The 21,995-nt window shown below is 53.7% G+C and overlaps 1 protein-coding gene across 3 annotated transcripts; it reads left to right on the top strand.

Moving 5' to 3' along the window:
• The first annotated feature begins 5,715 nt into the window (after positions 1–5,715).
• ENKD1 (enkurin domain containing 1) lies at positions 5,716–21,279 on the top strand. 3 transcript variants are annotated; one of them, XM_087740692.1, is made up of 10 exons: positions 5,716–5,980; positions 6,468–6,599; positions 10,438–10,545; positions 10,657–10,781; positions 11,663–11,887; positions 13,159–13,331; positions 16,820–16,981; positions 18,184–18,353; positions 19,256–19,392; positions 19,903–21,279. In XM_087740692.1, exons 4-10 carry the CDS (start codon positions 10,697–10,699, stop codon positions 20,061–20,063), a joined length of 1,113 nt encoding a protein of 370 aa, XP_087596818.1. In that variant the 5' UTR covers positions 5,716–5,980; positions 6,468–6,599; positions 10,438–10,545; positions 10,657–10,696; the 3' UTR covers positions 20,064–21,279. The 3 variants fall into 3 exon arrangements, with proteins under 3 accessions (XP_087596818.1, XP_087596820.1, XP_087596819.1); XM_087740694.1 differs by having other exon boundaries at positions 6,473–6,599; XM_087740693.1 differs by lacking the exon at positions 10,438–10,545.
• The last annotated feature ends 716 nt before the right edge of the window (positions 21,280–21,995 follow it).

The raw sequence follows: 21,995 nt of genomic DNA on the forward strand, positions 1-21,995 counted from the left end.
TGCAGAAGCCTACAGAGAGGTGAAACGGGCTTCTTGTAGGCTGGCTGGAGCCTCCAGCTGCCCTGCACAGGCAGAGTGGGATGGTGGCCAAAGGAGCACTCCTTTGGGTGAGGCGGATCCCTGTTGTGAAGTCTAGATTCCCCCCTGCAATCCCTGTTCATCTAACGCAGATGTAGCGGAAGCACCGGCTGGTTAGTGCTGCTCGCAGAGGGGAACCAGGCCACACTCTGCTGTCTGCCACAGAAAGGCAGCACCATGCTGTCCCCTCCTGTGTCCCCTGCGTGGGGTGATCTCTATCAGCGAGGCTCAAGGCTCGTCCCCAGACTCCTGGTTTTCACACATGAAGGAATGACAGCACATGCATCCTAAGGCCACGGGATGTGCAGGTATATTTTATAATGAAAAATGGCTTTTTTTTTTCAGGCAAATCAGGTTCTCTGCAACCAGGAAAAAAAAAAAAAAAACAAAACAATAAACCCACAGCTGTTTGTATGGGCCAGGTGATGATCACCACCCTGCAGGTCAGGCTGTAGTAGCCAAACGGGAGGCAGAAAGCTGTGTGGTTATTTATACTGAGGAAAGAGCGGTGGCACCAGGTGAGCTGCGTATCTGAGCATCCTATCAATATCAATCTGCATGGATTTGTCACCCGTTCCTGGGGCTGGGATCTCTGGAGCACTGCTGGCCCAAGTATCTGCAAGAGGAGTGAGTGCATCAACAGCCCAGCAACCTCCTTGGAGACAGGCTGAGTATTTGCACCAGCAGGATGCCAGGTCCCAGCAGCATGGATAGGACGGCCACTGTGGGTCTCCAGCCTGACCTCCTGCTTGGAGCTAGCCTGTCACCTGCTCGGGCTGGCCATGGCTTTGTCCCACCAAGTCTTGGAAGACAACTGAAGAGTGCTGTCCTAGCGGAAAGGGTCCTGCTCTGTTTGGCTGGGCCACCTCAGAGCTTTGAGAGAAAACCTAAGGGCAGAGCTGCTACAAATAGTGACCCAGAGACATCCAAGCCACTTCTCTAAAAGCTAGGGGCAAGGGCGGAAGAAACAGGATAAGGTGACAAAACCTGCACAGGCAAGGGCAAAGCCTCTGTTTCTGGGGGGATGAGATACAGGGAACAGCAGGTCTCTTTTTGGTCACTGGCAGGACAAGGCCAGCTCCCTGGGGAATACAGGAGCTGGGTAAACCTTGTTGGAGCTCACCCTTCTGCTCTGGAGCAGTTGCCCTCCTGGGGACTGCAGGGACTTTGTTTGGCTGTGCCAGCCCTGGGGCTTCATCTTCTTCTGTTGATGGGTGCATCAGCTCTGGCATGTCGAAGTTGATGTACTGGTACAAGGGTCGCAGGCGTGGCAGTTGTCCTGGAGAGGTACAAGAAGAGCCCAACGCTGACAACCCCTTCCCTGCCAGGACTGTGCTGTAGCTTACAGGCAGCAGCCCTGGGAGGAGAGGAAGAATATTATTCCTGCCAGGAAAGGAACCAGGTGATGAAGGAGGAAGCAGATGTCCTTGAGCTGAGGCTGCCTGGTGGGATAAAAGCCAGGGATACATGGCCACATCTGAGAAAAAACAGCAGCTGGAGAGAAAAGCCATGGCAAGCCTGCTGAGAATCACGGTGCCCAGCTGAAAACTCACCACTGGCAGAGCCCCCGTCATCACCTGACCCACGGGGCTGCTGCCAGGTCTGGGAGAAGCAGAAGGGCTGGGGGCCACCCTGTTGTACTATGGATCCGGCCTTAGACCAGCATCATTCCTGAGACAACTTGGTTACAGCACATGCCGTGCCAGCCCAGCTCAGCTTGTGTGGCTGCAGCCACCAGTTTTACTCACCCAGCGTGTCCTGGGACGTGGCCCCTCTCGGGGGGCGCAGGCTGCTCGCACGTCTCCTTTTCTTCCTTTTCTGCTGCTTGGCAAAGAGACCAGCATCGCCTCCCAGGGCACTGAGCTCCTCAGTGGTGGGATGCACCCTCCAGAAATCAGGGTGCTGCAACAGGAGCACTTGCGAGTTGACCCTGTGGGACAGAAGCCAGCAGCGAGGCACAGCCAGCTAGGGCTGAATGATGTCCAGCCACAAATCCTGGATACTAATATTTTCCATCCCATGCTCAACCCTTCCTCTCAACCTTGTTTCACCCTTGCGCAATGCAGCCCACCTGGGGCAGACCCAGGCCTTGCTGGTGGCTGCTCCTCGCACAGTGATTCTGGCTGCGTTGCAGCATGAAGTTGGCTTGTGAAGGAGACATGGTGACTTACTTTGTCCCTTTGAGCTTGAAACCGTAGGCTAGCAGCCAGGCCTGCAGCGTTGCGACACAGCCGAGATCCGCCAGCTCCGGGAAGAGCTCTTTGTTCTTCCCCATCTCCTCCTCGTACAGCTCAGTGTGGACAAGGACACCTCGCCCATTCTTGGACCACTGTGGCAGACATGGGGGACAGCACTGACAAGCGATGCTCCCATCCTGCCAGTCCCTGCACCTGCTTTCCTCAGGCACTGGTGTGGATGACCCTGCCGCTGTGGCTTGGATCCTTTGCTGGCCATTAATAACCACCTGGATTTAGGGTTTTACACCCAATGTAGCCTCAAGGTCTTGGAGGCGAGCCTGGCCGGCTGCTGAGTGGGAGCAACCTGTGTTGCTGCAGTGGCTGTCTATGGTGGGTGGGACCGCAGGGCCCGGTGGCCCCATGAGTCCCACTGGCCCTCCCAGGGCTCAGGTTGCCACCTGGTCGTCTCTGTCCCGTCCCCCCCATGGCACTGCCACGCCCCAAGCATCAGCTGGGGACACCCTCAAGCATGCCACCAGGGCAGAAAACCACTCTACAAGGAGCTGGCTGGAAATTATTCAGCTGCCATTTCATGCAGCTTAACTAGAAGCTTGCAGATAACTACCTGGGGTCATTTATTCTCAGTTTGAGAAAGACTTGGGAGTAACATCATGCGTTTTGTGTCTGGGGAGCAGATGCAGCCCAGGGACATCCACCCTCTGCAGAAAGGAGCTTTTCCCATTCCTTCCCTCTCCCCAAATTTTGGCACACATCGGGATCCCATGTTTGCGCACAAGGCTCACGCAGGGCCAAGTGCTGCACCCAGGAACAAAGGTTGTGCTCATCACAGCTTCCACGTCCAACGCGGCATCGCCCTTCACCTCCAAAGCTTTGACGTCTGGGTTCTCCAGGGCTGCAGACAGCTGAGCAAGGATGTGCCCAGGCTCGTGGCCGCCACGCTGCCCCTCCTCAGGGCTCCTCACCAGGGCCGGAGGCTCCGGCACCGGGGCTGACATGGCAGATGCTCTAGGCCACCGGTGGGATCTGTGTGCAGACCAACATCTCCATGAGTGGTTTGGCATGGGGGCTCACCCCAACGCGTGGTGCTCTGCCAGGCTGCGGTGAGTCCCCTCTGCAAGGATGCGGGCACTGGCCACCTCTCCCTGCTGAACTGCAGCAGTTCCCCCTCCCGGCCCTGGGTCTGGGTAGCGGCTTTGAGGAGGCTCAGCTCTGCCCAGCACAAGACCCCCGTGAGCTTCTCCAAAGCAGCCGTCCCTAGGAGCTCTCCCGACACACCCAGGGATGCAGAGGGGTGAAAACCTCCCAGCGCTGAAGCTCAGCCATTAGCCCCCCACCTCTACCACACAGCTTATTCAGTAAACCTGTACCCGACCCCTTCCCCACCCTGAGCTGCCAGAAGACCCCAACTGCCCCAGCACACCTTGCACCTCTGCCTTGTACCTCCTTCAGGCCAACCATCGGCAAACGGCCCCTGGCCAAAGCCTTGGCGTTGCCTCCCCTTCCACTGGGAATGAGGCGGGGCAGCCCCTACGCAGGTTTAGTATCTAATAAGGAACATTATATTCTGATATATTAAGGACTACCCCTTTCTGATCTAATCTCCTTCTTGAATTCATTCTGTTTGCCTGTTAAACGGACATCCAAACACAATTTCAGCATTTCCACTGACCAACCGCAACTCTGAGAGGCTGCAGGCACCAATTACCCACCCTGAGCATCTCACCGCCGGTCTCCGCGCAGGCGGCTTCCCTGTCCACCCACAAAACCTCCAGTGAAGTGGCCCCGTGCCCAAAAGGCAGCACGGGGAGGTCTGGCACAGGCCACTGGAAGCCACAAAAGCCAACCACGAGTGTTTGAAGCCACGGTAACAGGATGAGCGGTGTCACTTCGAGGCTGTCCTCCCCATCTCTCCCCTTCAAGCCTCCCCCATGCCCCAGGCTAGGCTCTGGGAATGGTTTGAAGGCGCCAGTTGGGCAGGAGATTCCAGAAGACCGTTAACCCCCCGCAGGGGACGTGCCAGCAATAGGCCCTGCAGATCTGGGCTCCTGTGTGAGAATGGAGGTGGAGAAACTGGAGAGGGCCCAGGGGATGCTCCCTGGCACCTGGGGGGACGCAGTGGAGCTGGGCCGATGGGGCTGGCCACGGTGGTGACAGAGGTTCAGGGGTCCTGGGGATGCTGCAGCCGTGGGAGGGGTCACCAGGAGGTGGAGAGTCTCCACCCTCAGGGACAGCAGGGCTCTGCGGGACATGGCTGCGACCATCCTGATCTGGCACTGGTGACAGCCCTGCTCTGATGGGGATGAGGGACCCTGGTGGTCCCCTCCCCATGAAGGTTGCTGAGGGGTCTAGGAAGACCAGCATCAAGTCCCATCCCTCAAGACACCAGCCTGGAAAACGCCAGGATTTTGTTTGACTTTTGCACCCTCGAGTGTTCAGGAGAGGCTGACTGTGAGCAGAGAAGTGGTCTCTGTCTTCATTGTACAATGGCAGGAGAAACGTGCTCTTGCACAGCTCTTTTACAAACACGATGGCATTTTATAGCCTGGAGAGAGTGATGTGGCAATCAAAGGGGTGCTTCAGCAGGTGAAGGCTGACATCAGCACCCATGTCTCCTCTGCTTGGCAATAAATGTTCTGAAATTTGTTTAACCACCCACGTCCAGAGCAATGGCACTGTTATGAGGGAAAAGCGTGGTTGGTTAAACAAATGGGCAAATGCATCTGCGCACATTGTGGTCTCCCGGTGCAGCAAACCTGGGTAGTGTGGTCATTCTGCTGCTTTTGGTTTGACCAAGCCAAGGGAGTCTTCTGCACTCACCCAGTAAACAATGGCGTTTCAGCTTGATGGCGTGCATGCTCTAAGTCAGATTTATCCTGGGAAATAAAAAGTTCAGCTGCTTGACTTGGAAAGAAAATAACAGAAAGGAGAAATAAGAAAATATTTCAGCAAAATATATTTCAAGACTTGTTCTGTAACTGCCTGTCAGGGTTTTCTTCCAAGACATACACCAGGTTATGGCATATACTGGGTACAGTATATGGTGTATACTGGGGACCCCATCCCCACATTTTTTGCTTGGTATAGGTGCTTTGATCCCACTGTACCAGCCTTGTTCTAAGATGTAGGGTAAGCACATAAAGAGAGACATGCTCTAGAGACAGATTTCCTCGGTCCTACGAAAGCTGGGACACATTTGGGAGTCCTCTGGCCCCCAGCTCCTTCCCTCCCCAGGCTCCGAACGCTGGAGCGGTTCAGCGGCCGGGGCTGTAAGCCGGGCAGGGATGCCCGGGCAGGGTCCTCCCCAAGCACCTCGGGGAAAGAGGAGGCCGAGGGCACCGGGGAAGATGAACCTTCGCTGTAGAGCGAGCCCGAGACAGGGCCGTCCCGCCCTGGGGATCGCCCTCTTCTGCCGCCCTCCGGGCCGCAGCTGCCAGCGGGGAGAACCAGCCCAGGCCGGGGCTGAGCCGCGGGACCGCGACCGCCCCGGGACCGCGACCGCCCCGGCCCCGCTCCCCGACCGGACCCCCCGCCCCTCCCGACGGAAGCGGCGGTTGCCGGGGAGCGCGGCGGGGCCGGGCCGGGCCTTCGCCTCCCGGCGGGCGGACCCAGTCCAGGCCTGGGCCGCGGCCTCCTCGGCCCGGCCCGCCCGTCCCTAGCCCCTCGCCCGGGCCGCAGTCGGGAGAGCTTCTCTGCGGCCTCCCTGGGTGAGTCCTCTCGGGGGCAGCCGGAGAGATCCCTCACGGGCCCCAGTGCCCCGGCCCGGGGGTTGTCCCTGGGCTGTCCGCCGGGCAGCGGGGCACCGGGACGGCAGAGGCCGGGGACTGGGGGGGAGCGGGGCTGGGAAACGCCGGAACAGGGGCCCGGGGGCCCGCCATGCCCCTCCCGAGGGCGGCAGGGACGAAGCGCAGGCCTGGCGCCAGCCGGCAGCCCCCGGGAAGGGCCGCTGACCCCGCTGGGTGAAGCGTTGCGGGGCTCCTGCCCAGCCGCTGCCGGCGGCCTCAGGCTTGGCGGGCAGACCGGCTCCGACACCCCCGGCTCTGCCTTCCTGGCTGCGCCTCCCGCCCCTCCCCAGGCAGACGGGGAACAAAAGGAGCCAAGAAGGGTTTTTCAGGGGTATCCGGTGTTGTTCAGTGGGGTCTTGGGTCTCAGCACATGCCCCAGAACAGGCTTTGCATTGATTTCCCACGACAGGACAGCCAGGGGAGACTGTAGACGGCGACGCACAGCTCCAGTCTCCATCGTTGGACCCAGTGTTGCACTTCAGGTCCTGTGAACTCGGCACGTGGCTCGTCCTTGCATCGGAGAGGAATCCCACACATTAAGGTGGGGCCTCTCTTGTGTCGCCCTTCCTTGCTCTCCTGAGGGAGGACTTGACTGCAGCTCTGCAATACCCACATCAGTCTCTGCCCACCTTCCAGTGCCGAGCACGGCCCTCATTCGCCTCCTGCTCGAGGCTGCTGCTGCAGGACAGGCGTTTGACTCCCTGAGCAGACTGTGCAAGCTGGCCTTGTTGCTGAAGGGCTGTTGGTGGACATGTGCCCAGATCCTAGAGAACAGATGTCCCACGTACAAACAACAGTACCACCGTACCTGGCCATCTTTGTTTTTAGAGAGACAAAAGAGAAAATGGGTCTTGGAGACTGGCAGGGGGGGGAAGAGCTGGTGGTACCTGAGAGAATCTGCATGGGGAATAGTATTAAAAGGAGAATATTAATCTCTTCCATTGCAGTCTGCAGAGGGTAGGAAGGGGAAAACATAGGCATGAACTAACATCACTGGGTGGTTTCACAGCACATCGACCTCATTTTCTGACCCCCCATTCTGCAGGAGATATGGCCCCAGATATGTGTGCCCCCCTGTTTTGGTGCAGTCCTGGGGCACGGATGTTATCCTGGTGCTACTTTCCATTTCAGCTAAAACTGCTGAGGGAGGAAGCAAACAGCCAAGACTAGCTGAACAGAGATTAGCCCTTTGATTTGCTGCAGATGACTTGCTCTGCTTATCACAGCTTATCACAGCTGTGGGATTTTTTTTTTTCCCAAGCTTTTTGCAGAGCTTGACTCATAAAGGCATGAAGCTGGTCTGGCTTCATCTCTGTGTGTGGTAGCGGTTTCCTGGCCAGGGACCCAGGCACAGTGAAAATGCGATCTGTGAAGAAGAGGGAGTGCTTCAGAGTCAGATTCAACAGGTTCAGGGCTGTGAAAAACACCTGCCAAAGCCTTGTCCGTTCTCATGTTTTGTAGTTTCCTTAACTACAATGCCAAAAACAAGCCACGAAAGGAAGCTGTGGTTCATATGGGCTCTGAAAGATCTCGGTTTACCAGGGGCATAAGTAGCATTTTTACCATTTGGTAAGCTGGGGCAAAGGGCAGAAAGAGTTGAATTAATGCTTCTTAAAATTGCAGGGACGCTCTTCTGGGAGAGGTAGGGCTGGAGCCTGCATTGCTGGAGTGCCGGGCCAGGATTAAGCTGTGGTCCTGGCGAGGAAGTGAGCAGCCAGCCAGGCTCAGACTGGGTGAATAAGCAATGCTAAAGTTGTTGGGTTACTCTGGCAACTGCCTTGCTCCTCTTTGTAGCTGTGCTGATTTCAGGTGAGCAGGGAACAGGGTTGGTGCAGCCCTGTGGCTAGGAGCAGCGTAGATGCTTCCCTAGTGAGTTCTGCAGTTCGGCAGGGGGGATTAAGAAGAGAGAGGAGTTACACACATATATATCTGTTAACCTGGACTTAACCAGACCGTGTTTGCAGAGTGCCTGCATCTCATAGCCTGAGAATACTCTAAATAGTGTCTTTCTGGTGGCAACAGGTCAGACATTGTATTCTTGACGTTTAGGTTTCTAACATGGTGATAGAGAAGATGCTTTCCTGGGTGCAAATTAGACGGTGTGGCTGAGCCAGCGATCGGGTCACTGCTGAAAAGGGCTGGCCCTGTTCCCTCTTCCTCCCTTCTCTGCATTCATAAGCATGTGCTCCTGCTGTGTTTCCCTTGCGCTTGCTCCAGTGCTTCTCTGATCCCCCTGTGGAGGTAACAGCCAGGTTGCTTTTGGACAGAAGGTTAAACGGGCAGAAAACTAACCCAGCAAAAGAAGTGACTTGTTTCGTGCAGGGATAGCGAGTTGAATTGGCTCAGCACAGGACCATTTGTGCTACAGAGCTGTCACAAGAGATGAAGCAGAAGGATGGGAGTGGCAGTGGAGAAGGTCCCTTTTGGCAGAAGTGAGCCATGAGGTTCTCTCGCTTCTGTCCCCCAAATACACTCACAGTCAGCAGGAGCAGAGCAGCAGCTTGGGAAATCTGTACTGATCAGTGGTAACTGAGGCTTGGCTGCTTCTTCTCAGGGCTGGGAGATGGATGCTAGGGGCTTGTGTCCCACGTAGGTGAGTTTGCTGGAGGTACCTAGATAGGCAAGACGCTTACTATTGTAATAAGGTTGTCTGATCTTGCAAGATCCCAATCCAGAGGCGATGTGACTTGCAAATCAGGGAGTGGGTGTCATTTGCAAATTCCCTGCAGCAGGGCAGGGTGCTGTTGGGACCTGAAATGTGACTTGTGTGAAGGTATAAAATGAGCCTTCCATCCCCCGCCTCCCATCAACTTGCCTTTCCTCCTTCAATCCCCCACACTAATTGTCTGCTCAGTTACAGGTCTTGATTTCAGCCTGCCATTTTGCGTGTAAATTACTGGGTTTGAAGGCGAGTTCAGATCAAGATCAGATGTGAATTTCAAGGCCAGTAGCTGTTCTGGAGTGATCTCATGGTGAACACTTTTTTTTCTAGAATAAGAGAGCCTGTTCTGGCTTAGTTGGATCCATTATCAAGGAGATTAAATAATACCAAGACAGTGTCCTTTTATTTCAAGCTGAGAGTCTGTGTCTGCTCTTCAGAAATAGCTTTTCCAGAGTAGCTGGGTACAGACTGTACATGCATGCTGGTGTGCAATAGTCAGCATTGCTTACATTGCCTCTGCAGTTGTGTCTGGGAGACGAATAACAGCTTTTTGCTAATGGGTCTCATGTCAACAGGGGTGATTTAGCAAGGAAGACTGCAGTGCATTAGTTGCTATGACTCAGACTCACTCAGCCTTGTACTGATCGTTTATTGGTTTATAAATTAAACTGCAGATGCTGCGTCCCATCAGTGCTGGCATGCCGAAGATCCTGAAAGGGGTTCTTCCGGTAGAGTGGTCTCAGAAATCTTTAAATTACTGCCTTGGGAGCCAGGGCATGCAGGTTGTAGCCCCAGCTCTTACAGCAATGCCGCCAGCCAAGCTGCCCTGGCGCCTGTCAGAATCATGGTGTGACTCTGATGAGGTATCAAGGCTGTCATCTGTCAAAAGCTCACCAGGAGTCTGTGCCTGTTGGTGTGACATCCTGCATCCTCATTTTCTGAGTGGGGAGCAAGTCCCTCCAGTTTCTTCTAGGCAATAAAATGCTGTCCACAAGATCTTGGTGAGCATCATGGGGAAATAGATGCTGGCTGCTCCTGTGCTGGCAGGATCTGTGCTCCTCCTGTGATGGGGAGGAGAGAGGCAGCAGGGACTGGTGTGGGCCAGGGCAGGGATTTGTGGATCTGCGCTGGTCCCTGTTGATCTGCATTGAAAATTTATTTAGAAATGAAAAAGATGTTTTTCTAAACAGGTAACTCTGTTTTCCCTGAGACCTGGGAGACCAGCTGGGCTCTTTTCATCTCAGAACTCTTCCCCAGAAGTTCAACGTCTTGGCCCTACATGGTCCTGGAGTGAAGTTTTCTGTCTCGGGTCCTTTTGAGGTTCAGTCCCAGCCTGCTCAAGGGTGGTGATGGCACTGGTGTGTCTCTTGCGGAGGATACAGCAGAAGGATTTACCTGTGTGGGGCAGGGGCTTCAGCTTGCTTTGCGTAGGTTGTGTTTGAACCACAGGAACTATTTAGAAAGAGGCCAAAGTGCAAGATAATTCAAATCTAAGGCTAAAATGTGTCAGATGATGTCCAGCTACCTTGTGTTTCCTATTCACTAAAGGCATGCAGGGCGGTTATAGCAGCTCAGCTCCTGCTTGCGTGTCTGCATTAAGTGTTCTCATATGGGAGAGCAAAGCCAGGAAGGATTTTCTGTACTGAAGATACCGGTATTACAGCAACCGTGGGCATTTTGGATCCAACGCTGGTAAAAATGCTGATTATCTCCACAGTAGGGACAGTGCTGCTTAATCTCTTGCCTGACCTGCATGGAGTCCAATTTGGGGTGATTCCCTACCTGCAAGTCATCTCTGTAACTGTGTGTGATCTCTCTAATGAAGGTCAGTAGTTCATCTGTCTGTCTGTCTGTCTGTCTGTCTAAATAAATAAATAAATAAATAAAAATGTACCTTTTCAGTGGCTCAGTGAGCCCTGTTCTTTTCTGTTCTCAGTGGTGGCTGGTTTCTGTGGTGGAGGCAGAGTGACGACAGGATGTGTGAAGGACCATCCAGGATTTCTGGACCCATTCCTCCAGACCCTACGCTCTTTCCAAACTATTACAAGCGCCCCTTCTCAGGTGAGTCCTTGATGCTTGTTACAGATGTGCGGTTTTGTACTTTGGCATGATGCCACTTGTCCATTTGATGTCCTTATTCTTTGGCGTCCTCAACAGTCTCCACTCACGCTGGTGCAGATGCTTCTGCTGCCTCATGGATGGTGATCCTAAAGGTGGTGTGTACTTGTCGTAGTTTAACCCCAGCCAGCAACTAAGCACCACACAGCCGCTCGCTCACTCCCCCCCGGTGGGATGGGGGAGAGAATCGGAAGAGTAAAAGTGAGAAAACTCATGGGTTGAGATAAAGACAGTTTAATGGGTAAAGCAAAAGCCGCGCGCGCAAGCAAAGCAAAGCAAAGCAAGGAATTCATTCACTACTTCCCATCGGCAGGCAGGTGTTCAGCCATCCTCAGGAAAGCAGGGCTCCATCACGCGTAACGGTTACTTGGGAAGACAAACGCCATCACGCCGAACATCCCCCCCTTCCTCCTTCTTCCCCCAGCTTATATACTGAGCATGATGTCATATGGTATGGAATAGCCCTTTGGCCAGTCTGGGTCAGCTGTCCTAGTTATCCTCTCTCCCAGCTTCTTGTGCACCTGGCAGAGCACAAGAAGCTGAAAAGTCCTTGACTAGTGTAAACTCTGCTCAGCAAGAACCAAAACATCAGTGCGTTATCAACATTATTCTCATCCTAAATCCAAAACACAGCGCTCTACCAGCTACTAAGAAGAAAACTAACTCTATCCCAGCTGAAACCAGGACAGTACTGCTGGTGGAAAGATGGGAAAGCCTAAGGTAGAGGTGGAGGGGGGGTCTTCAGCGTTGTCTGTAGGCTGTGGGTGAAGAAAACCACGAGGTGAGATCGCTTCCTGATAATCTCCTTCTTTCTTCCTCTGTAGCTCGAGGGAGGCTGGAAGGGAATGCTCAGAAGCTGGATTTTACCTCTGCTCCCCTGGACCCAGTTCCCATCCCATACCCCGCTTTGGGCAGTGCCCGCCAGGTCCAGCCAGCCCCTCGCATTCGCCCCAGTGGAAAGGACTTTTTGGAGAAGGGACAGAAGGGGACGCTCAGTCTCTTACTGCAGCTCGAAGGGATCTCCCTTGACGGGGGGCTACCAGTCAAGAGTAAGTACAGCTGAGTCGCTGCTGGCCTGAGTTGCATTTGGGGCCAGGGATGAAACATCAGGGATTTGGGTGGATTCCTCAGCTCTGCTGCCTGGGGAGAGCTGGAGCTTTGCAGGGCTGTTTGCCCCATCTTGTCTGTTTGGCCTGGCAGTGGTGTCCCTGGGCCATCACCCGTGCTGGAGTCGGAGCTGCTGCGGCCTCCCTAACTCCACTCCGGCCCAGGTCTGCAGTGGGAAGAGAGACTGTAAAAAAAATGCTGTTTAATTTGGACTTGAGGAACTTGTTGTGGGTGAGAGACTATTGAGAGATGCTGGAAATAAATCAAGCCCTTCTAGTTTGCTGCCTCTGAATATAATCAGTATCTTTATAGTCGAACTTAAATAGGATCCAGTGAAATCTTAATGTATAAAGGTTGTTTAACCTGGGGAAATCCTTGTTACAGAAGCCAGGCAGGATTTGGGAAGGCTATCTGTAGATGTAGATACTGAGAACATCTTTGCCGAAGATGTTCCCTTCTCCAGGGATGTCACCCAGAGTACATTCAGAGGTCCCGGAAGGAGATAAGGCTGAGCACTGGGTGTCACTTCATGTGCTGGCATTGCCCCTAGCCCTGCCTAGTGCCAGCATGGTGACTGCTACAACTGCTGTGCCAAAGCAGGAGAGGAATGGAAGAGGGTCTGGTTGCTTCAGCTGAGATCTTCCCTGTCTTGGGGAGCCCAAGGAAGGATAATTTTTGATTCAAAACCAAAGAATACGCTCCATAGTCTTGATTATGTCCACTTGAATGTGGGACAATGGCTGACGCTGAGCCTGAAACCAGGAACAGCACAGGTTGAAGGCTCTGCAGCTGCCGTTAACCAGCCCACTCTTCACTTCAGAAACACCATGGGATGCTGAACTGGGAATTGACCTTGCTCTCGAGAGGATGCAGGCATGGCTTGTCTAGCATAGCCCAAAATGGGACAAGTAAGCCACACTCTCTCAAAGCAAGGGAGTCTGTGAACACCAGTAACGTGCACAGACCTGTGCTGACGGTCATCTGGGCATTGTGGGATCCTCTGGCAGAAAAGGGTCAGTCCAGGAGTGTACATCTAGCATGGGAAAAATGCACAGATTGCCTAGTCTGCAGGAGAGGGGAGAGCTTGATATTTCTATGGGCAGTTGGACCAGCTTCGGAGACGGAGCTGTGGGCTCTCGTGCCAGTGCTCCAAGAGCCTGCATCTGTTGTCAGTGTCTAAGGGGTGAAGGCTGTGTCTCCCCTTGCTGTGCAGGGAAGGAGTCCAAGGACCACGAGAAGGAAAATGTGAGGCGAATAAAGGAGATTCAGAAGAAGTGCAAAGAGAAGGAGCGAGCCCAAGAGCACAGCCAGCCCAAGCCTGTGAAAGCTCTGTGGAAATCCCAGAAATATGAAAACGTGGAGTCAAAGGTGAAGGCCAAACTGCAGGTTGGTACCCACTGAGCTCTTGAACTCTCCTGGCCTGGGATGCAGTTCAGCCATGAAGCTCTGTGGGACGGTGGAGATGACGGAGTCCCAGAACCTACAGGTCTGGGGGCAACTCAATGCTGCAACACAGTGGACAGATGTGACAGTGGGGCTGTATGCTGAGCGAGAACGTTTGGCTTGGGTCTGGAGAGTGTTGCTGTAGTAATCTCCATCCTGTCTGGCCATGTAGACCCCTCATGCAGGGGAAGCTAAGAGGAAAATCTCATCACATCCTCTGCCTGGAGGCTCCTACTTGGCCCTTTGGTCATTAGGGATCTAAAGGTGGTTCCTGGGGGTTGCAGAGCAGCCCTCGCAGCTGTATTGCCTGTCTAGAGGAGCATCCAGCTGGCTTTGCAGCTTCCCAGTGTTTGGGGCAATGCTAGTCTGAGGTTTGTGCCAAAAGGCTGTGGTATTCTGTGCCATGGATCATGGTCCTCAGAGGTAGGTCTTCAGGCTGCATCAGACCTTGGTCCAACACTTACCACCCTGTGGACCCACGGTGGGCCATATATCTCCAGATTCTTCTCTGAGTGATTGTCCTGGTGAATAACCACTGCACATTGGGGGCACACAGACATCTCCAGGCAATCAAGATGGAGGCCTTGTAGCTCCAGCACAACCTGCAAGGGTGTATGTACCTCCTGTCCTCTGTACACATGCTTGTGGGAGAAGGAATGCGGGGCCGTGCCTTGTTTCCTCAGGCTTTCTTCACTGCTGAAATGAGCAGGTGTCTGGCTTTGTGAAGGTTTTGGTTTGCTTTTGGCTACTTTCTTTTTCTTTCTCTGGATAATTTTTTCTCCTCTGGTGGGTTCCTTGTGTTTAAATGGTGCCTCGGTTGGAGGGCTTTGCAAAATGCACCAAAGCAGTTGCCTTGGTGTAAGTGTACTTGTTTGTGCAGAAAGTAAAGTTAAGGCCCACCGGGAGAGGGAAGGAGAGCTCCATCACTATCTTTGGGTGGATCCACTGTCATCAGTTTGGATCTGGAAGACCCCTGTCACCCAGGTGACCTCTGTGTTTGGTTGGCCTCTTCCTTCATCCAGAAGTAGGCGCTGCAGCTCCTATGTGGTTCCCACCACATGGTGGGTTGTGCTTACCCTCATCATAGTGACCTCCTGGAGGAGAGGCCTTGGGGCTCCCTTCCAGCTCAGCCTCGCATGGGAGAAGCTCCCCGAGGGAGAGGAAGTGCAGGGCTGCTGCCTTGGCTGGTAAGCCGCTGGCTCTCCGGGGTAGCCTTGAAATGTTGGATCCTGCATTCCCATTGGCCTCAGGATTGTTGGCTGCCAGGAAAGGGCTTTGTCCTTCTGTGAGTCCCTGGTAGCCTTCATGGTCTCTGTCTCTTCTGTCTTTGCAGCCAACCAGGCTATGTGGACAGGAGCGATGCAGCAAGCTGCTGCTTGTGCAGACGGTGGGTGCAAGCTGGGTGACACCTCGAGCACTGCCACTTACACAAGCCTTCTCTTGGTGCTCCCTTCCTGAGTTGGAGCCTTCAAGTTCCTCCTCATCTCTACATTGCTTCCCCCTGGTCTGTGGCCCTCGGGCCAACTTTTGACACTAAAACTATGTGTGTAGATAACAACTGCAAAAATTGGCAAGATGATTTCCAAGCCAGTGGTTCCAAATGCTGTGTCCCTTCTTCCCAGTGTGCCACCAACCTCTCTGACATCCGTGACCCTTCCACACATGGGAACAAACCCACATGTGCTTTAGGAACACAAGCCTACGCTCTTATTTGACAAATCCTCTGGGTTAGAGGAAGATTGAGATAATTTCTTCTTTTGTTTTGGGGAAAGGGGGTGGTCTCTGTGCAGGCAGTTTCTGCGTGGTGCGTTACTTGTGCTCTGTGGATTCCTCCAGAGAGAGGTGGCAGGAGGCCCTGGTGCTAACTCACATTGCTTTAACTGTTGCTGTGGCTCTCCTAGAGCTGGGGTGTTCCCTATGAAGGATCTCCGTCTTCTATGGAGCTGCTGCTCAGAGTTCAAGTTGATTCTGTTAGGTCTTGATATCTAACGCGGAGTTTTTTTTCTCTTGTATGTCCCCAAGGCTGTTAATTGTAGCAGCTGCCTTGAAAAGGGCTCTGACAGTCTCAGTGCTCCTATGGAGGAAGATGGGAGGTGCTGCACTCTGCTAGCATGTTCCTAAGATCACAGACTCAATTGACTTCTAACCAACTGCACTAGGTAAAGGCACTTCTCATTAACCTACCGGAGAGATCTGTGTCTCCTGGCTCCTGTTGAAAAAAGACTGATATCTTTGGAGCATGATCAATCTAGGCAGTGTGGAGGGCATCGCATACCCTGGTCCTTAGACCAAAATTACTGGTGTTACTGTCCTATCCTACCTTCAGTCTTCAGGTCTGCCAAGCTAAATGGGCCAGGCAACGAGGAATCTGCCTGAAGGGGACTACACTTCAGTTGAGAGAGCGGCTGAGACCTTGGGTACCTGTAAAGATCTGGAGGCTCCGCTCTACAGTTCCTGTTACTTCCAAGAGCAGAGCATTGCACTGGTTGTATTTGTTGTAAGGTCACCTGCTTGCCACAGCGTCCTTCCAATTTTCAGGGTTTGTTTGGGGACTGCCTCAGACAGTCTGTTGCAGACTGCCTGTTAGACATCAAGCAATGTTGCCTTATGCCAACACTAACCACAGCCTTTGAAGATGCCTCCCGGATGCAATTCCACCCTCCCAAAACTACCAGACTCCCTCACACTCTGCTCTTCTTTCTGTCTAGAATAGGATAACCACAGATTTGGGGTGCTGAACAGAACAGCACTTGGGAATAGCATCTAATTTATGTCAGCTTCTTGCCTACCTGTGCCATTTAATTAAAGCTTTCTGTAGCAGGCCTCTGCAGCATGCTCTGGATTTATGGAGGTGGGATGGCTTCTTCTGGGAGTTAATGTTCTCTAGTGTTGCCAACAAGGGAGACTGGCACGTGTCTCTCGACTTCCGGCATGCTTACTCCATGCTGTCATTTGCCCTTTTCACAGGAAGATTTCTGCTTTTTAAGGAGTCATGATCATTGTAAGTTTGAACTGTCCATCCATTTAAATTGTCCCTAGGTCTGGTAGGTATCTGCTGGGTTATCTGGTGTTGCTCTCCTTTCATGCCTGCCAGATTAGTCAGTAAAGAGGGACTCTCCAGTCAATGCTACGCATGCATTTGATCCAAATGCATGTTTCTGCAGATTTTTCCCCCTGGTTTTAGTGTTTCTTTACAAAGTTCAGTTGCCAGGTCTGGATTTGTTGCCATAGGCAGTGTTTGGCCTTTGCTGGCTGTGTACAGATTGCCTTCCCCCAAGAACTTCTCCCAAGTCATGGCAGAAAGAGCATGCTGTCATCTGCCTGCTGGAAACTTGTGGTTGAGCTTGTGGTTGACCACCCAGACTTTGTTGGGTGGATTTCTCTTTGTTCCAGCTTCCCTCTGCTAGTGTGTGTTTTCTCACCTTTCCCAGGAGAGCTCCCCACCTCCAAATCCAGAGGCTCTGAAATTCCTGAGGGCATATTCTCGCTGTGGCCCTGGAATCAAGCCATGCAGACCACTCTCCCCAAGGCCTGCCAGGATGAAAGCAGGGGCAGACACAGAGGCTCCAGAGGCACTGGGTGCTGAAACCAAGGTAAGTTGCACACTAACTGCATGCTCCCAGGGGTTTCTGGCACTTAACCGTTGCTCCTGCTTTGAACTCTTCATGTGTTTTTCTAAAGCATTGGGTCAGATGTGCTACGTGAACAGGGAGATCTGTAAATACTATTCCTGGCTGAAGGGAAGGAACAGGGCCTTGGTCACTGGGGTGGTGAGATGGGCATTCAAGGATTGCTAATACTACCCTCTGGCTTCATCCTTGCTCATAGTTAAAGAGATTGTGAAGTTCCCTTTGAAAATCCCACATCCTTGCTGTAGAAGTGCCAGGGATCTCAAATCTGCTCTTCCTAGGGCTTTGCAGGAGGTCTAGGGGATTTGGAGACTGCTCCCACCTTAATCAACGGAACTGTCACTTCTGGATGTTAGATAAAAATTTGAGAAATGGGTGTGCTTTTTAGTAAGGAGAGTTAAATCTGTATTAACAATTAAACCTTTCAGGTAGTCTTGTCTGGGAGGTCCTAAACTGCTAGGTGACTCATGTCTTCTTTCCTTGGCTAGCGTGTGGCTGTTGGTTTGTCGGTTCCCAAATGCCATGGAGTGACTTAACTTAAACAGGACATAAACTCCTAAGGAGGAAAACCAAGAACAGAAAACTTTAAACTCAAACCCAACAACCTTCTCCCCTGTATTGACCATCAGAGGAGCTGTGATAGAGAGCGCTGTCTCTGGGGGAATGACCCCAAGGACTAGCTAAGTTCCTGGTCTGCCAGGGTCTCTGCTGCATTTACTGGTCTGGCGAGGGCCTGACCAGTATTTCCCCCAACCTTCTACCTGCTCTGGTGGGCTCAAAACACAGCAGTAGGAGCCATGTGGACTATGTCAAGTCTGGTTCTTCCTGTCTTTCTGGCTTTGAGGGCGTGGGGTCAGCTTGGGGACCTCAAAAAGATGGGGTTTAGGTTTTGCCTGGCTTTTGGTGCCAGGCAAACCATGGCACCCCAGGGGTTTCTGGCACTTACTCTGACACTGGTTTCTTCTCAAAACATGGCCATAGTTCCTGCCTGTCTCTCTGGCTCCTGAGATGGGATGGGCTGACAGTATGCCCGTCCTGTTGTTGTACACCTGCAATTCTGCATCTTGTGTGGGTGCCTCTTTGCTTTGTCCCTTGTGGGGATAAGGGCAGCTGCCTGTGTGCGTGTGCTGAGAAAGCCCCTGCTGCCTTCCTCTCTCTTCTTCCAGATCCAGGTGGAGGGCAAGAGCATTGACTTCGTTAAGCACAATGCCTGCAATGCCAAGCGGGCCCCACTGCGGCGCTCCCAGTCCCTGCAGGCACTGGCCGAGCTGCTGGAACAGAAGCACCGGGAGCAGGAGGAGTATAACGCCAAGCAAAAGGGCCACGTCCCCCAGTAGTACGTATGCCCGTCTGGTCCACAAGACTTTCTGTAACAAGCCCCCTTCCCTTCACCACGTCCCCCAGCTTCTGCGTAGAAAGACAGGGGGCTGGGGACAGAGGCACTCTTGCCATATGCAAGCAGTGCAATTTACTGTGGCCCGGAGAATAAATGCAGTCCCTCCTGGTTTCTTGACTTATTGAGCATCCCATGGCCAGTGTGACTGGGGTCAGAAAGAATTTTGTCTCCTCCTCCCTTGCCTGCTGTCGTACAATGATGCTGACATGGGGTTGCACCGGGTAGTCTGAGAAATGTGCTCCTGCCCTTTCATAAGCCTTGCTCCACATGACGTAGCTTCAGTATTAAAAGGTCTGGTGTTGGAGGGGCAGATAGCTTGCACTGCCTCGCAAGCGTACATCCTGCCTTGGACCTGAAGTCTGAGGAACAACCAACTAGTGACTTGTATTTGGGGGTTCTGAGTGGAAAACAGTTCCTGGGTGACCCTGTCCTAGGACTGACCATGGTGTCAGTCCTTTGGCTCTCTGCTGTGCCTGCTGTTCTCTGCCAGCATTCCTGGCTGTGAGCCACTTTGTCCAACCTCATTCCATCACTAGCCTACACATGGTTTTGAGAGGACTCAGCGGCCTGGGCCAGAAGCAAGGAGCGGAAGCCCTTGTCTCCGAGGAGCTCATGTCAGCCTCAGTGCGTCTCTTCCAGCAGCCCTTCAGTGCATGTGGGCTAAACCCTGGCGTATCCCTCCACGGCAAGGGCATGTGCCGGCAGCGTGGGTCTCTGTGGTCCTCAGGCAGTGACATGGAGACTAGTGGGGTTTGAAGGGCTCGATTCCTGGCTTCTGCTTGCATCCCTGGGTGACCCCTCCTGCCAGATGTGCTGACACGTGCCTTCGTTTGCCTTGCCAGCCTGCTGGAGAGGAAGGAGCTGTGGCGCAGACAGATGGAGGAGCGGCTGCAAAACCTGCCAGATCCTGACACGCCACCTGGTCATACCATGATGCCAGAGGGCCAGCGGCTGGAGACCCTCAGCAATCTGAAGCAAAGTAAGAGGAAAAGAAACAAGGATTCCAGCTCAGAAAAACAGGCAATCCTAGCCAGGATTAGGGAGAAGAGAGTTCGAGAAGAGAGTTCTGGGGCACAGATTCCTGCCACTTGGAGAGTTGCCTGGAATAAGGCATGTAGCTGGGATGTGAGCTGTGTGCCAGCAATCTCCTTCAGGTTGGTAGGACCTGCAGGTTACAGGACTGGCTCTCTGGAGCAGGCTTGTCCAGTGGACCTGATGTTAGGGTTACTATTGGTCTTAAAATGATAGAAAGATTTTGGTTGGAAGGGACCTTCAGAGGTCTCTAGTCCAACCCTTGGTTCTTCAAAGCTGGAGCAGGTCACTCAAGTCCTCATCCAGCTGAGCTCTGAATAGAAGGATGGGTATTACAAGTCCTTGTTCCAGTGCTGCCATCATTTTCACGACTGAGGATAAGGTCACAGAGTTAGGAAAAGGAGGGATTTCTTTGCTCTTCCACAACTTTTTTTTTTTTTTTTTTTTTTTTTTACAGGCCAGGAACAGCTGATAAAGGATGTGGTGATGCTGCCAGTGCGTGCAGACACCCTCAGCATGCAGAAGAGGCGGGTAGAGCTAGAGAGGAAGCTCTCCCAGATAGAAGAGGCCATCAAAATTTTCTCGAGGCCCAAGGTCTTCATCAAGCTGGACTCCTGAGCCAGTGGGGCTGGGTGTGTTGTGCTGCTCTGCGTGAATATCTTTCATTGCTGGAAAGGGACGATCGTCACTTCGGGAAGGAAGGAGAGGAAGGCAAGTTCAGGACCCTGGGCCCGTGCAGGTGCCAATACAGTGTCCAATGTGCAGCCGGCATCTCTTGCTCACCCTCCAGTGCTGTCTCTTGCCCATGGAAAAGGGAGGGAGATGCCCTAATATACTCTACACTCTGTGGTCTGGAGAACAGTTGTCTTTGTGCTGCTTGACTTCCCAGAGATCAGCTCTCTGCTCTGGATCCATGGCATCACCTCTTATTTTCCCATTTTTTCCCACTTCTAGAAACTGGTAGGAGGTCTCCTGTGCTGCTGTCTGTGGTGTTCCTTGTTCCCCTCTTTCTCCTGAGCTGGGCCATGGTCATGGCTCATTCTGGGCACCTGCAGACTTGTCTGCACAAAAACCTCGTGCTGTACGTCTGCCATGTGTGCCCTGGACCTGAGCACTGACCCATCCTGCTCACGCAGCCAATGCCTCTGCGCCCTCTGACCTGCTGGCTGGGCTCAGCAGCTCAAGGACAGCTTGGGGACAACGAAGAGGCGCAGAGCTTCAGTCCTTCCTGCCCAGGGAAGAGCTGGGCTGGCTGCAGGGGGATCTGGCAGATGTCTGGAGAAGTGTTTGTTTTCTGTGGGCAGGACTGTCCCATAAAACATCGTTTCCCTCTTTCAGTGTGCATCCAGCTCCCGGTGGGCTCAGCAGGGCCTGAGGAGTGCAGAAACCAGCAGCACTGATGTAGTGCAGGCAGGGGGAGAGCTGTGGGTCCTGATCCCACTTTCTGCAGAAGCCCAAAGTGGCCAGGGAGGTTGGGTTTCACAGTGCTGGGGTGCTGGGACATGGTGGTGGACCTGGAGTGGAGAATGTACGAAGTCCTGCCAGATCTCAGTCCACAGGCCAGCAGGACAAGGCTGGGCGGATGCCACCATGGAGGTGAGCTCGCTGCCTCCTTACCTTCAGATGCCACACAGGGACCTTTGCAGGGATCCTGCTGCGTGAAGCATAGAAAGATTTAAGCTAGAAGTGGTCGCTTGTCCAGCTGAATTAGGAAAATCTCCAAGGATGGGGTTGCCACCACCACCTTGCTGGGGCTCTGTCCCCAGGCTGTGCCACCCTTGGGGGAACACTTTCTCCCCTGAAGTCCCATCAAAATTTCTGTTGTTGCAGCTTGTGCCTGTTGCCCGATCTCCTTTTGCTGCACAGGGTGGGAATGCTGTGCACAGCTGCCCGAAGCAGGTGCCTTCTTGCACGGGGTTACTCCATCCCAGGCAGGATTTTGTGGGGTGGGGATGTTGCAGAGCGGTCCAGCCCTGCCTGCAGCACCTGGCACTCTGCGGTGCCCTCGGACGTCAGGGGCCAACGCTGCTGCCAAGGGCCGGGGAAGCTTTTAGCACTTGAGGGCTGGAGAAGGTGAGATGCCAACTGGAAGATCACCCTACGCTCCCCTGGGGCCGCCCTCGGGGCAAATGCTGCAGCCAGGCTGAGCCGGCTGGATGAGAACGGCGCTGAGAGCACCTGGGGACCGTGGGCACCAGCCCCCGTGTACCTCCCTGCCCTAAACAAGTCTGGACTAACCAGCCTTGCTGTCTGCTTTGCTCTCTTGCCTGTCTGGGCTCCGGCTGTGTGTCATGAGTGTTGCCCCGCTCAGGAGCCCCAGGGCTGCCAGCCTCAGCCCTTGCTGCTCTCCCTGCCTGCACCCAGCAGGGCTGGGACACAGCCCCCCCGCTTCCCGGGGGGGGGGGGCACTGGCTCTGCTGCCAGCCAGGGTGCACCCTTGTGCCTGCACCCAGCCCAGGGCGCCCAGCATTGCCCCGTGGGAGCCAGGCCAGGGCACCCAGCACCATCTGCTCTCGCTTCCCACGGAGTTTAATCCAAGGACCACAGGAG

This window comes from Nipponia nippon, unplaced genomic scaffold (assembly GCF_047370975.1).
Source record: "Nipponia nippon isolate SJK-2023a ecotype South Korea unplaced genomic scaffold, ASM4737097v1 scaffold_7, whole genome shotgun sequence".
Lineage (NCBI taxonomy): Eukaryota > Metazoa > Chordata > Aves > Pelecaniformes > Threskiornithidae > Nipponia > Nipponia nippon.

What these genes read in the sequence shown, in the direction of transcription:
- ENKD1 (XM_087740692.1), top strand. Translation starts at nt 10,697, where the DNA reads ATGTGTGAAGGACCATCCAGGATTTCTGGACCCATTCCTCCAGACCCT. An exon ending in AGGTGAAGGCCAAACTGCAG is followed by an intron (nt 13,332 to 16,819) that starts GTTGGTACCCAC and finishes CACCTTTCCCAG; the next exon opens with GAGAGCTCCCCACCTCCAAA. An exon ending in AAGGGCCACGTCCCCCAGTA is followed by an intron (nt 18,354 to 19,255) that starts GTACGTATGCCC and finishes TTGCCTTGCCAG; the next exon opens with CCTGCTGGAGAGGAAGGAGC.